Source organism: Cygnus atratus, chromosome 10 (assembly GCF_013377495.2).
Source record: "Cygnus atratus isolate AKBS03 ecotype Queensland, Australia chromosome 10, CAtr_DNAZoo_HiC_assembly, whole genome shotgun sequence".
NCBI classification, from domain to species: domain Eukaryota; kingdom Metazoa; phylum Chordata; class Aves; order Anseriformes; family Anatidae; genus Cygnus; species Cygnus atratus.
The window spans coordinates 16,215,440-16,230,505 of record NC_066371.1 but is presented as its reverse complement, the minus strand read 5'-3'; the positions used below and the strand labels follow the sequence as shown (position 1 = coordinate 16,230,505).

Below are 15,066 nucleotides of genomic sequence, written 5' to 3'. Positions count from 1 at the left end.
TGGGTGCCCAGGAGATCTCTCTGTTGCTAGTTTCCAGAGTAAGTTTGGTGTGTGATCCTCTTGTGTCTGGTGAAGTAGCTTTTAGAGAGCTCCCTCCTTCCCTTGTTTCATGTAGAGAGAATCTTCTTTTGGGGGGCACAGGGGTTCACACGAGGATCTCTTTTCTCAGTTACAGCCCCAGGAGATGGCAGGGAGGCTGGCATCCACATAGCAGATTCTGTGGCTGCATCACGCAGCTCTGCCTTGCTGCAGGCTGTGCCAGCCTTGGGTTCCTCCCATCCTCGAAGGACAATGGGGAAGCCCTGGTACATGTGGCAGGGACCTCGTGACTGTCCCGCACCCTCTAACTGCACAAGCAAGCCCCCAGGTAGCTGCCGTCAGTGCTACGGAGTGGTCATCGAGACCCTCCCCATCCAGGGAAGTTTTTGGGCAGGATCAAAGTTCCTCAGTTTTCGAGACCTCTCTAAATCCATCTCCAGATGGCTCCAAGCAGTCTGAGCCTGGAGTGGGCTGGGCAGGCTACTGGGGACTCGATCCTGGGGCTGCTATTTTAAGGTGCAACTGAATCAATAATGAATGCTGATTTAATTGAAGAGGGACATGGGACTCAGAGGTGTCCTTGAGGTGCTGCCCGGGAAAGGAGGAGGAGATGCCTTCACATCCATCAGTCTTCACCTTGTTGCAATTTGAGCGTTGGCAGGGACAAAAAGGACAAACGTCTGAGCCAAAAGAAATTCTTTTTCATCTGGGTCTGCTTCTGCAGGCCAGTCTGAAGGGAGCTTTTGCAAATGCCTCTTCTCTAGTGCTCCAGCCTCATCCTGCGCTGGGGATGCTTCCTTGAAGGACTCTGGGCAGGTGACAGAGGCGTGCTGGCTGTCTCTCGGTATCTTTGAGAAATGCAGAGCACCGGCTGCTCTGTCCTCCATGTCACCCATTCCCACCGATGGCGAACACCCCTGCAACGAGATGGTTGCCTGTGTTAGCCCAGAGAGGGGAACAGGCTCACCAAGGCTGCGTGTGTCATCCTGCTCGCTCCCTGGGTTGTTCTTGGGCAGCAGTGCACAGCTCCCGAGCAGCCAGGGCTCAGTCTCGGGTTCGGCTCCTGCCAGGGGCAGTCCTGGGGGCCGCCACTTGCTTTGCTTTCAGGCAGCTGCTGCCTTTGGGAAGCACCACCTGTGGCTTGGCAGCAAGGCCGGGTGCTGCTAAGGCACACACAGCCGTGCCAGGCCCAGCCGTTACTGCTGTCACTGAGCTGCAGGGTGCCTTCGGTTTGCAGCCCCCTGCCCCAGGCCTTCTGCCCACACATCTATCAGGTGGTGGCGGGTGGGCGAGCGGGGCCATGAGATCGCTGAGCTGCACTGCTGCACGGGGTGCCCCAGGGGATTCGCCCACGTCCCCTGACTTCAGCAGATTGTCTAAGCTAGAGGTCTTCCAGGATGAAACCCTGTTTCTATCTGACAACACCAAAAGAATTGTCCTGTGTTAGTTTAACTGGCCAAACCCTTCCAGTGGTAGTTCCTCAGCCTCAGAAATAAATCCATGATATTTTCCTGATGGGAGCGTACATCTCCTGCTGCTCCTTCTGCCTTTCTCTGCTGGGTTTATATTACAACATTTGCTCCCTCAAAAGTGTTTATGTACCAAAGGAAGCTCACTTCTTTGCCCTTCTAAATGGTGTGGGGGGGAAGAAAGTACAGCCTCTGTGTCTCGTTCAGGAAGGCTTTTTTATTCTCCTGCAAGCCCCTGTGTTCACTCTTCACTTTTTTTTTTTTTTTTTCCTAACAGCCCCAGCATTGCCAGTGTCATGCTGGGTAGAACAACTCCCTTACGTGCTGGTCACGGAGCCAGCGCTTGCATTAGCCTGTTTGCCAGCACTTTGCTTTGGAGGCGAGCGGGAGTCCCAGGCGTGCACCGGGGCTTCACCATGCCTTGCGTCTGACCTTTTTGACATCTCATTCCCTGAATGCAGTTTGCTTTCCTCCTGCCTCACCCTACCAATGTTCCTTTTGGTCCTATGTAAATGCTTCTTTGAAGGGACCCAATTTACCAGTGATGGGGGTTGCTGGCTTACCTTTGTCGCAGTTATTCTACGAGCGTGGCAGCCACCGAACAGCAGCTGTTTCGCATTTACATCTGGATCCCTTTCCTCCTTTGTGTTCCCAGCTCTGCTGTAAGTGCTGCAGCATTTGGAGCCCCCACACGTACGTCACTTGGTCTGCTGGACAGGGAGTCTCACAAATGGCCCTGTTATAAATCTTCCAGAGTCATTAGCAAACTATAAAGTACATAATTATCTTCCTGTGATGAAAGTACACGACCCTGCTTCTTTACAACTATCTACACTTATTGAACGCTTCCACTTTGTCTGCTTTATTAATTTTTTAACTCTATCTGTTAATGGGCCTCTGCTACTGTTTGACTTTCTCCCATTACTAGTTTTAAAAATAATTCTGTTATGATATTTTCCTCTAGTTAAGGAAACTGATGTATCGCCAGGTTTGTCACAGATGTTTCATTTATATCTTTTCTTTCTATTACCTCTTTTCTCCTTGTTTTCTTTGACTGCTGGCTATGTTTGTTTATGTTCACTTTGTTTTTTGCATTTTAACTTACGTCTTTGCTTCATCCTGGCCTCAGTGAACCTTCTAACTGAAGCGTCTGCTGTAGCACTGGGGCTTTCTGGCTGCCTAATAATCTTTTCAAAGAGCTCAGTGTTTTTATTTGCTGTTTTTCCCCCACCTAGATCTTTGCTTTTTCTCCTCCAAGTGCTTCACTCATATTTCTGTGGGGAAGTTTCTGTTGTGGAAACATCGGATGTATCCGTAACCGCTCGGAGCCATGCTCTGTTGCCCACATTAAATGTATTGAGGTCATAATTTCTGGCCTTGGAAAACCACTGATTTCTGTTCCAATGACTGATCTTTATCTGCCATAATGACGGCTAAGCCAAGACTGGGTGGCTTTTCTATTAAGGAGTTACAAGTTTTAGAAATACTAATGACGTACTCTTGCCAAGATCAAGAAAGTCAGTGTTAATACCCAGGATAGTGATGCTGACTGGGATGTGAGGGAGGAAATGCCTCAGTAAAGGTGAACTTCTTGTAAACGGGGATGAGCACAGCACCAGGGTCTAACACAGAGTTAGGTTTCTAGATACCATTAATGATTGCCCTATGGAGACCCCGATCTGGCAACGCATGCAGGGGAAGAAGCTGCTCTTGCTACGGCCAAGGGCAGGTCTCTTACCTTGCTTTCAAAGAGCAGCAGCGCTCACAGTGTATTTAAGACTCACAATCCTCCTAGGAGCAGCAAAGGCCAATTTAGTGCCCCTTCTCCTAGTGGTAGCTTAAAACCTTAAAAAAAACACCTACGTAACTGTGGAGAGGTTTGACAAGAGGCACCGCTTTTTAATGCTTTTACAGACTGGCACAGTCTTTGCTAGCAGCGAGGAAAGCATTTAAGAACCTGGAATTGGATGCTTGGAGCAAATTCACACCACTTATTGGAAAAAGACCATGAGGAAACAGTCATTGGCTAAAAGTCAGGATAAAGCAAGTTATTACAAGCAGAAAAGCATCCTTCAGAAAACCAAAGCTGCCTTCAAATGAGGTAGGCTTTGGCTGGGCGCTTCATTTGGAGATCTGTCTTGACTTGAAATGTCAGTAAAAGAGGCTTTGGTGGCAGGCCAATGGAACAACCCCCAGAGCTCATCCACGAGGGCTGATGGTCGTTGCCTAAAACTGCTTCAGTACTTGAAGGCTGGAGGGGGGCTAATATGTCAGCAGTTATTAAAAATCACTTTTTACATGTTTAGGGGAGGCTAGGAAAAAAGCAAAGACCAAAAATGCCAGCCCGGCAAAATAACCTTCCTCTTCTGAGGGACTGGGAGAGAAAATGGAGGTGAAATTCAGCATAACCAGAGGCGGAACAGTGAATGCAAAGGAAAAATGGGGTTTAAAAGTGGGCTGCAAGCTGGGCCTATAGAGACAAAGTTGAAGGTCACAGGTGTCTGTGGGAAAGGTCCTGGTGGCATGTGGCCCAGCCTCTGCTCAGATGAGGGCTGTGGCTGGCACTAGATCCAGCTGGCTGGGGCTTTGTCCAGCCCCCGAGGCTGGAGACCTCCCTGGGGCCTGTCCCTGCGCCATCCTGAGGAAGGAGCCACTCTGTGCCACGTGTGACCTCCCCAGGGCCGCTCGGAGGGGCAGCACCTTCCCTTGATCTTCTGAGCACATCCTCCCACTGTCACCCACCTCTCAGTTGTAGCAAAAGCCTTCAGCTGTCCCCTGTCTGAGCTGGTATCTTCCCCAGCCCCCCTGCAGAATGGTGCCCAGCCCCCTGGTTCCCAGCCAGGGCTGGTATCCGCAGATCCAGGATTTTATGCTTCTTATTGAATGTGACAAGGTTTTTTTTTGCCCCAACCCTCAAGGTTCTCAGGATGCCTCGCACATCAGACAAATCCCCTTGTTTAGTGTCAGTTGCGGATTTGCTAAGGACGTGCTGTGTGCCAGCCTCTGTCGCTGACGGGGAAGAAAACCCAGTGGGCTCCAGTACTGACTCCTGGGCTTCTCTGCTTGCACCTTGCAACCAGCAGGTTCCTGAGGATCTTGAACTATAAATTCTTACAGAAGGGTTATCCTCAAACTGCAATCCTAGTTTGATCTTTTGGAGCGGAAAACAAACAAACAAACAAACAAAAAAACCGCATCTTGATGCATAGTCAAAGGAACAAATTACACAACAGCAATTACAAGGAAAGGAGAATAGAAGGAAGCAAACCCACACAATGCCTTCCTGCAAATCTGCCCCGCATTTGTGGTTTGGATGCTGCCAGTGCTTCTGATTCCACCTCTCCAAAGAAAATCTGGGACACCTGGCAAGGGTCAGGGAGGGATGGCAAAGGGGACAAAGACGTGACAGTTTCTATAGGAGAAACTACCTAGACTGGAGGTGTTCCTGTTTGGAAGGAGTGATTTGGGCTGCCGTGAAGGTCTGTGAAATCAGGGCTAGCTGGAGGAAGCAAATGGAGAGCAGCATCTCTGCCTCTCCCAGCAGAAGGAGGGGGCAGCAAAGAAGAAATATTATCAAATAAAGAGAGCAGGAGCCAAGCTCAAATTAGAATTCTTCCTGCCACACACAATTATAGTGTAAAATGTTGCTCTGGGACACGTTTGATGCCAAAGGCTTGCATAGCTTCAGGGGGACCCTGAGCAGGAAAGCCGCTTGGGATCACTAAGTACATAAAAGGCAGCCCCTGAGCCACACGTTGCCAAGGGCTGGGAAAGTACCATAGCGTGGGCATAGGACATTAAAGATGTTTGTCTGATGAAATCCTTCCCAAAGATGTGCTTTGAGCCAGGATCAAAGCCAGGGTGCTGGCTTGCCTGGAGCGTAAGCACTCAGACATCGGCACGTGTCCCCATCACACCAGAATCTCGTACTTTGGAGTGGGGGTGAACAGAGCGGTTTATTCTGTTCCTGGTGGAGGTGATGATCTCTACTTGTCTCCTGCCATTTCTCCCTGGCTTTGCTGTTCCCAGCTAGCAGTCTGCCTGTAGTTACACCTTGCTGCGCAACCCCCAGCGATGTGCTGGAGGTTGCCCCGTGTTTCCTTTGCCCCTGTGCTGGCCTTTCGAGCAGGATGCCACCCCAAGGACCTTTTGCACTCACAGCGCAGCTTGTTCCCCTGGATGCTGTGCTGCCAGTGCTCCTGAACCTGGCCGGGGAGCGTGGGCAGCCCTGCCGAGGGCACAGCCCAGCACCAGGCAGAAGCCTCTAGGAGTGGGGTTTGGCAGGTGTTGGCTCTGGGCAGCTGCTGCCACGCTGCTATCGGGAGCAATTAAAGTTGAGGCGACCCTCCAGAGCCAAGCACGAGGCTGCAGGGCTGTGGGGCATCGCGCTGTGCACGTGGGCAGCAGCAGGCACGCGGGGCTGGTCCCTGCTTAATTCAGGCTGGCATTGCTAAAAAGCGCTCAGAGGCCCAGCGGGCGAGATCGCTGCTCAGCACAGTCCTCGTGCCCGGCCTCCCAGCACCCTGCCATCTCCGTTTACTGTCTTACAGTAAGACACAAGCCAATATTTAACGAGCCCAGGAGCAAGCTCCTACCTGCTCTTGCCCCAGACCCGTGGCCGCTCTGGGTGCAGGCCACTGAAGCTGTGTCTGCTTTCAGAGCCGTGCCCCTCCACCTTGCTGCAGAGGCACATGGCAGACCTGCTCCGCAGCGACCGTGACTTGGCCCCCAGCTTCCTCAACAGCGTCCTCAACCAGCTGAACTGGGCCTTCTCCGAGTTCATCGGCATGATTCAGGAGGTGAGTGTGCCTTCCTGGGGCTGCGTGGTCAGCACCTGAGGCGTGCCCATGTCCTGCACCAAGCAAGGTTCAGGACTCTACTCTCAGGGCTGGGAGTGCAGCAGTTCCCTGGCACACACGGGAGCCAAGCTGGAGGGGGGGGTCGTGGCCATTCTTTTGGGAAGAGGCACCTTGGTGAGCTCTCTTGCTTGGTAGATCCAGCAGGCAGCGGAGCGCTTGGAAAGAAACTTTGTGGACAGCCGCCAGCTGAAGGTGTGTGCCACGTGCTTCGACCTGTCGGTGAGCTTGCTCAGGGTGCTGGAAATGACCGTCACGCTGGCCCCCGAGATCTTTCTGGACTGGAATCGCCCATCGTCAGAGCTGCTGCTTCGGAGGCTTGCCCAGGTACTGTCCTTCTGCAAAGAAGGACAAAGTGCAAAGAAGCTTCCTCTGAAGCGGCCCTTAGCGCATAGTTGGGGCAATCTGGGGAAGAGCCAAGACAGAGCGGAGTTTTGCAGCATCCCCCTCTTGTCCTGGTGTCCCCATGAGGCTGTGCCCCACCATGGAGTGTGCCCACAGAAAGGGTGCAGCTTTCAGCTCATTGTGCATGCGGGGAGGCAGGAAGCGGGATGCTGCGCACAGAGACCGTGCACAGCTTGCAGCAGTTGTGTCAAGCCTGGAGCAGTCCCTGCTCATCCCACTGGGGGTTGAGTGAGAGCTAATGGCGGCTAATTAAGTGCCTTTGCAGTTGATTCCTTCAGTGCAGAAATCTCAGCCTGTGGTGATGCTCTGTCAAGCAGAGAAGTGCATTGCTTTCTGTGCTCTTCCTGTGCTCCAGGGCTGGTAGGTCCATCCTGCTGCCATCTCCACCCCGCTGACACTGCTTTGCCCAGCAGCAGCTGCCAGCTTGTTCTTCATGGTCTGTGGCAGTACCTTCTGCTTCCCACGAGCTGTATCCACAGAGTTAGCTTGGCATCTGTAGGTGGGATTCAGATTTAGGTGTAAGACGCTGAGATTCGGGTGTCTTCACCTCAGGCTGACTCTTCCCTGTGAGGTTTGGGTGCAGTAGAACCACTGTGATGTGGTGCTGCCTCCCTCTGTGCCAGGGCCAGGCTAGGACTGTGCTGCAAGCTTGTGTGGCCAGAGAAGGGAGCCCTGTCCAGCCCCTTGCTCAGCCTTTCTTACGGGACCACAATGTGCACGTGCAGCCACGCGGTTTCTCCAGGCTGTGTCAGGTCATGACAGCCAGTGTCAGCTGATGCTCCCGCTGTTGGGGCTCTGAAAGAAGCATATTGCGGAGCTTTTCAGCTCAGGTTTGAGATTTAGGAGCTGTAAAAAGAGGTATGTGTTAGTTCTAAAAGTTTTTATTAACCCTGTCTCTAACACGTGCCGTCCATCAGCAGAGTAGGTGCCCGTGCAGCACCCATCAGCTCCCAGGCACTGAGTTAGCAAGCCGTGCTGCTCCAAAGCACGCTCTTTGAATGCTGCTCACAGGAAGACCCATCCAGAAAATACAAACGCTCTCTGCTTTTCCCTACGCAGCTCTTGAACCAGGTTCTGAATCGTGTGACAGCTGAAAGGAACTTGTTTGACAGAGTGGTCAACCTCCGTTTGCCAGGTGAGTCCATGCATCAGCTCTCTGTCCCTTCCCTCTGCTGAAAACATGCTGGAGAAGTGCCCCTCGGAAGCGGGTGGCTTATGGCCAAAGTCTTTGTAGGGTTGTGTGTGATCAGACCTCAGGCCTGCCACATCCCCAGCTGGGGAGCCTGTCGTGTCAGATGGATTGCTGCAGAAGTGCTGTCTCCAGAAGACACGTGCGTCCTCCAGGTGACGTGAGCACTGATGCTCTTCCGAGGCCTCCAGCCTCTGCCTGCCCCCCTGGCTCCCCAGCAGCCCTGGTTCCCCCCAGGCCCGCTGTCCTTGCAGGCAGCTGATGCGTGGGTCTGGCTGTCTGCAGCAGAGGTGGCAGCTGTGCTGCACTGGTGGCAGGTGTCTCGGTGGAGAGGAACACCTGACACGGGTTAGATTGGAGCTGGCTGAAAGGCTCAAAGCCTTGGACAGATTTCAGTTCAGGTAGCAGACTTGGTTGCTGTGCTTTGCATTGCGTAAAGCGTGCACTGAATTGCTAGAGCAAGCTGTTCTCACCGATGTCAGTCCTGGAGGTGACTGAGTTTTGCCCGTTAGCAGAACCTGGCTCCAGGTGCTATGTTACAGGCATCCTACATTTCCCTTCCTGCTTAGCAGGGGACGGATTTCCTTCCCATCCCGAGGCTTGGAAGAGGCAGGGATGCTCCATTGTGAGGGCAGTGCCCAAGCCTGTAGCTCACATTAGTGGGAAAACCTCCTATCATGGGGGGAGCCCAGGTCACCCTGCAGGCCGCTGGAGAGCCAAAGCCACAACCCCTGCATCCTGGACTGTTCTGCCACCAAGTCTTAGGGCAGTGGTGCAGCCCTGTCCTGTCTGTTGTGTGGTGACAGTGGCTCCATCTTTCTCTTTTGCTTCCACAGGGTTGGAGAGTGTGGACCATTACCCAATTCTTGTGGCTGTGACGGGAATACTGGTCCGACTGCTTGTGGACACCGATGTTCAGGGGTGAGTGGATTTGCTTTCTGAAGCACAGCATCACTGCACATGGCATTGTTTTGGGTAACTGCGGTAGTCTGTGTCATAGGTGACGTTACAGGAGCAATATATTTGCATGGTGAGGAGAGGAAGATGTCCTTGGAGCAGGCAGAAGCCATTGTGTTTTAAACCCCTGCTCTGTAACTGAGGTGGTTTCTCAGGAAATTGTACTTCCAGCGGGGTGGGGTCACTGTCTGCAACCCTTTTTTAGGCAAACTTTTCCTTATCAAAGGGCATCTCTGTGTTCAACACACCAATGGCCTTGTCTGTGGTTGGGAGCAGGACAGCTTCCACACATCCTCGCTGAAAATGTTCTCAGGGAAGCCGTGGCTCAGCTCACACTGCTGGTTTATGTGTGCTTGCATACTGTTCATGCTTGCACCGAGCCCTGAAAAAAACCTCATGCTGATACACTCAGCAGCCCTGTCTTTGCTCTCTCCCAGTGGCGCCCTGCCACTGTGCTCTGTAGGATGCTGTAGGAGAAGGGGCTCTCCTGTCTGCACTGCACATCCTGCTTGTTTTCACACTGGGAGAACATGATAGTCTCTGGCTTTGCAGAGAGCAGAGCCCCATCTGGCTGAGCGGCTCAGCCCTGCAGCCAGTCTTTCAGCTTCTTCTCTCAAGGACTCAAAGATGTACACAAATACATCTAATTATACCCTGCCTCCCGTGGCTGCTGCACCAGTCACACAGCCCCGAGGATGACAGTGCCAAGTGCTTAGCACAAGGTCACTGATCAGTGGCTTTGCTGGACTGGGGGTGTGGGTGTATTTTGCTCGCCCTCAGAATCCTACTGCATGGAAAAGGCGAATGTCACAAATCTGATGCCACAACTGGTTACTTCCTCCTGGAAGGAAGGAGAAGATGTGATTAAGCAGCTCCCTGTATGCCTGGCAGGACAAGAAATCCTTCCCTGGACTTCCTGTCCCTTGAACATCTGTCCCAGGCCAGATGACAGGGATAAAAGTTGTTTCCCTGGTCTTCAGTTCAGCAGACTCTAAAAAGCACTGGGAAGGCGGCAGTGGGATGAAGATCACATCCTTCCCAGCCTGCAGGGAGTCCTGGGGAAACAAAAATCTTCCAGGTTTTGTCTCCCGTACCTGAAAAGCCAATCGTGCTTTGGGTCGGTGACAGCTGGGAGGCTGGTGTCACAGGAGCTGTACACTGCCAAGTGCCACTGTCCCCTGTGTGCTAACAGTCCACAGGGGCTGGACAGTGGCTGCCTGCGTGGTGACAAACCAGAGATGCTGTATCCTGCTGTGCAGCTGGGAAGTGGCAAATCTCTGGCTGATCACCAAGGGTTTTGCAGTCACCTCCGTGGGCACTGGAAAGCAGAAATAAATGAGAAGTAGCGGGATGATGCAGGCAGAGTAACACGGCCTTACGGTGGGCCTGGCTGAGCAGGAGAAACACGAGACTGGAGGAAGCCTAGGAAAAAAATTCCATAAAACAAGATGCTTCTGCATGATTTTGCAAAGCCCAGCACTAAATCTGAGGTTTGATCTGCCACTGATCTATAAAAGGCAGGCAAACATTGCAGGGAGGCCGTTTAGGTCAGTCAAGACGCAGAAGTACCAAGGCTGAGCAGCTTGGAGACCCCCATCGCTACCAACGCAGAGGAGACGGGCAGCCTGGTGGCAGAGCTCCGCGTAACCACAGGCAGGGTGACTCACGGTGAAGGGAAAACAGGAGATGATTGCCATGGGTCACATTGCTGCAGGAAGTCACTTAAAGGATCCCAGGTGTAACTGGGCTCTGCAGATCAGACCCATTTTACATGAAGTCAAGAGGAGACATTGCTCACTACACCGAGAGCAACAGAAAAAGAAAAAAGGAGCAGAGTAACAGGATGGGCATTTCTCCTCCTGCAGAAGCGTTCTGCCTGGGCAGAACTAGAAGCAGGTAGAAATCTCTTCCAGGTCCCATTTGGCAACTCCCAGCTTTCCAGAAATCATTAACAGAGAGCGATTATACGATGTGAATTTGCTTAGAGGAACTTCTCTTTGGGAATTACCTACGACACCAGGTGTTAACCTGACTAGTTCGTTGCAGGGAGGCTGTACCCTAGAGGATGAGGACAAGGAACTGTATCTCAAATGACTTTCGTGGCTTGGGTGTGGTTTTTCCGGTTGCCTCTAACCCAGCCGTGGAAGCAAGCTGACCCTAGACCAGGCACTTGGCTGGAGGCTTTGCCCTGGGACAGTGAGCACAGATTCCTCTGGGAGTGGAGCAGGGGAAGGGCAGGAGCAATGAGAGCTGGGGCCCTGCCTGGTGCCAGCCTGGGTCCCCCCCCAAATGCAGACTCATCCAGCCGTGTTATCAGGATGCAGTCTGATGCCTCAGCTGCTCCTTGCCCAGCACAGGACGCTCAGCCAGGCATCAAGTCCTCCTATTACGGACTCCTGGCACAAAAAGAGCCATTAAGCACAAGGGTAGGGAACATTGCCCAGGCTGGGATGTGATGAGACGATTGATACATCGCATGCGTTAGTCTGTGGATAGAGCGGGCTGGGCTTTTGGGAGGGAAGAAACACGTTCCTCGTCAGGGCCGGCAGCACTGGTGCTGCTCGTGGGGAGCCGAAACTTCGGCGCCCGCCCCATCCGTGGGCACCCATCTTCATCAAGCCTCCAGGGGTCGGCTGCCACAGCTCCCGAATGCTTGCTGGGGCTGGAGGGTGGAGAGGGAAACCTTTCACTGACAGCAGAGCATCCTTAGAGAGCAGATGGCTTGGCCAGGAGCAGAGCCTGAGGATTTCATGGCTTGGCTCTGCCACGGGCTGGAATGAGTCTCACGAACGGGGGCAGAGGAACAGTAGTGCAGGGCACAGCCTGCGAGGCTGCTAGCTCCAGCCAGGGTCTGTTGGCAGAGGGTCTTCTGGTTCCCACGACAGGAGCGTGCTGATAGACCCGTGTTCCCAGCAAAGCAGCTGCCTGCCCTCGAGGGCTTGCTGGGAGGGCGCTCAGCCTCTTCAGCAGGAGAGCGCGGCACAGCCTGGCTGTCTCCTAAACAGGCAACAGCTCCTCGGTTCGAGACAGCCTGGGCCTCCGCGAGGCTGCTGCGGGGCTGCTCAGGCCTCCGTGCCGCTCTCTGCCATGCCGCCTCCTCCGAGGCGCGCATCGCCCACGTCTGACCGTGGCGTCCTGGCCGAGGGGCAGGCTCGGTGCCTGGGGGGGCTGACGCGGGGATGCCTGCTGCTCCCTGTGTCGCCAGGCCCTAACGACCGTGCCTTGTTCTCACGGGGAGGAGAGGGAAAGGAGGATCTGGCAGGCTGAGCCAGGAGCTGCTCTGAATCGCTGAGCCCACGCCAGAGACCCTGGCTGCCTTAAGCCAGTATCATCCCCCCTGTTTGTCTGCTAAATAATTGAGCAGATTTTCTATTAAGCCTCCTTTGGAGCGAGCTAATGGAGCAGTGTTGGCCAGAGCTTGGGTAATGATCCTGGTGAGAGCGAGTGATATGGGAAGGGGGCGAGGCCCGAAGGTTTGGCTGCTGGGCCCTGCGTGAGGGGGATGCGCTCAGTGGGGTCAGGGCTCGTGGCTTGCAGGGCTGGGACACGGGCAAGGAGTCAGCGAACTTGTCTGCGGTGCAGCTTCTAAAGAAGCTGCCTTCAAGGTGCATCTCCCAGGGATTACCACCCAAAAGCTGGAGAGGACAGAGGGAAGAGCACTGTGGGCACCAGGAGGACAGCTGTGCCTGCCAGTGGAGCGCAGGAAGGGATCCTGGACCAGAAGCAACCGTGCTGTGACACTGGGCTGCTGAGCACAGGCCAGTGGGAGCTGCCGGGAGGTGTGGCACTGAGCTGACTGGTATTGGGCTCATTCAGGCTGGATGGCTGCTGCTTCTCCTTTGCACCAGGCAGGTGGGTGCAGAGGGCTGGACAGGCAGGAAGGAGGAGACAGAGAGGTTCCTGTGGCAGCCCTCACACTTCGGTGGGGGAGAAGGTGAGCAGGCACGAGGTCACATGGTGGAGGCAGGTTAAGAAGGCTTTGTGCAATTTCTAGATGGCTTTTGGGTTGCCCTCATTAAAAAAGACCCAGAAGATCCCAGTCTGCAGGTTCCTAAATGCAGCCTGGCCACCTGCTCGGATGCTGGGGTACCCAAGAGGCTGCTCCCCTCTGCACGTGGCCTTTCTTTACAGCCCGGTAGTTACTGATCACTTCCTAGGTGCTCATGCTCCTTCAACACTTTTGATGATGCCTGGGTTGTAGTGGAAGTGAGGTGCAGGAGGAGACATTTCCCGCATCCCTCAGACCACAGGAGCCCTTGCTACCTTGCCCTAAAAACTCAGGAGCGGTACCCAGGTCTTGCTGGGTGTAGCGTGTCGGGGCGGGGAGCAGGAGCCGGAGCACAGCAGAGTGACTGGGTCACACCTAGGTTTCATGGCTGGAAAAGGAGGCTGGGGACCGTGCTGCTTTTACAAGCTGCCAGCTCCACACACCGTGTCCTGGGCAGCAGGACGCAAAGGCTGCGATCTCCCCAGCCCCCCAGGGCTGGTGGGCACAAGCATCGTGCTGCCGTGCACCAGGCTTTGCTGCCCGCATCTCTTTGGGAAACCAGGAACGTCGTAAGGAAAGGCTCCAGCTCCAGCTCTGCAGATCGTGTGGCCAGCCCTGGTGGCAGGAGGACAGGAGGGAACTGCCTGAGGTGCTGAGCTGGGAAGTGCCAGGGGAGACAGTGCTGGAGCCTGCTCCTCCGTTCCCACGGGCGCAGGTGCTGGGGGGGGGGGGGGGGGGGGGGGGGCGCCGTGCTTTGTGCAGCCCCGTTCCTTCACCTCACAGAGTCAAGGAGCGAGGGGCTGGTGGCTGGCAGCGAGCCGGAGCTGTAACGTTGCAGAGGGCTGCCGGGACAGGACGGTGAATTCCTCGGGGAATGGCCAGTACGTTTCCAACTCCCGCCTGTCAGGGAGGCCGTGCTTGTGGCTATGTTTGTCCTTGCTGAGATTTGCCTTTCAAGCTGCTTAATGAACTGCTCTGAGAGTTCAGACGTCCTTGCTCCTTTCCAGGCATCACAGAAGTGTGAGCCAGCAGTAGGATTTTCCCAGGAAAGGAGCCCTTGGGAGCGGTGCTGATACAAGCTGTGGCTGTGCTGTCCTGGCATAGTGGGGCTCAGCCTTCCTGCAGGGCGAGACCAACTGCAGCCGGCCTAGATGAGCTCTCCTCGGCTTCTCTTGGCTGCTGTAGCCTCGGACAGGCCCTTGGGAGCTTTCCTTACACGCCCGTGAGCCTGGGCTTTCCCTGAGCGTCAGCTCCGCTGAGGGTACAGGTTTGCAGGAGCACCAGTGCCTGTGCTGCTGCTGGTAGCACAGGGGAGTGGGAAGCTTTGGGACAAGGCCTACAAGGATGGCAACAGAAGGTCTCACAGAGGGGCTGGACTCGACCAGCACTCCCCCTTGCCCTTCAGGGTGCTGAGCCGCAGCACATGAGCGCGTTGCGCTGCCCCGCGTGGGCTGGCACCAGCCCGGTGGGAGCTGTGCTCTGGTGCAGGTTGGACTGCCTCACGTCCCTTTCTCAGCACTGCTTTTCGGAGGTTCCCAGGAGCCCTGCCAGGGTGAAGGATCGCATCCCCTCATTGTAGCACCTCTCTAGGATGGTTTTTCCAGGCTCTGAGGCAACAACGGCAGGTAAAGCATCAGCAGTGCGGCCTTTTTCTGCAGCAGAAGTTGAATCTCTAGGCAGGGGATGGTTTTGCCCAAACAAAGCAAAAGCAGATTAAGCTTCCCAAATAAAGAGCCCATCCCAGAAACTGAGGGGGGCAAATCCAGCTCCTCCTCAGCGGCATCCCTGCCTCAGAACAAAGCCAGGCTGTGCCATCACCTTGCCTCTGTCCCCAAGGGACAGGGCGCCGCTTACCCACCCACCTGGCGCTGAAGCACCTCGCCAGCCCCGGCAGCACCCCAGCACAACCACCTTGGCGTCCCAGGCTCGTCGGTGGCTCTGTGCTAACAGGAGGCGACAGGGCAGGCGCGGGGAGCAAGGGCATGGGCTGGCGGCGCCCGTCCCTCCCCGTCCCTCGCGCAGAGCAGCGGCCGCGGGGGCTGGCAGCAGCTGGGCACGTAGCACATGCGCCCGCGCCAGGTCAGGTCGGTGTCGGGAGGCCAGCTGCGCTGCGGCCGTCTCAGGATAGCTGCTCTCCCAAACCCTCCCCATCCTCGCAGAGGT

General features: G+C 54.9%; 1 protein-coding gene across 3 annotated transcripts in view; it reads left to right on the top strand.

Moving 5' to 3' along the window:
* RNF123 (ring finger protein 123) overlaps positions 1–15,066 on the top strand; it is a 50,709-nt gene that overhangs the window by 29,310 nt on the left and 6,333 nt on the right. For 2 of the 3 annotated variants that reach the window (XM_050712832.1, XM_035558271.2), the window contains exons 32-35: positions 6,168–6,307; positions 6,503–6,691; positions 7,829–7,904; positions 8,795–8,879. In XM_050712832.1, coding sequence (XP_050568789.1) covers positions 6,168–6,307; positions 6,503–6,691; positions 7,829–7,904; positions 8,795–8,879 — 490 coding nt within the window. Of the gene's footprint in view, positions 1–1,785; positions 2,900–6,167; positions 6,308–6,502; positions 6,692–7,828; positions 7,905–8,794; positions 8,880–15,066 lie in introns of those variants that run through there. The other variant, XM_050712833.1, reaches the window with a different exon arrangement.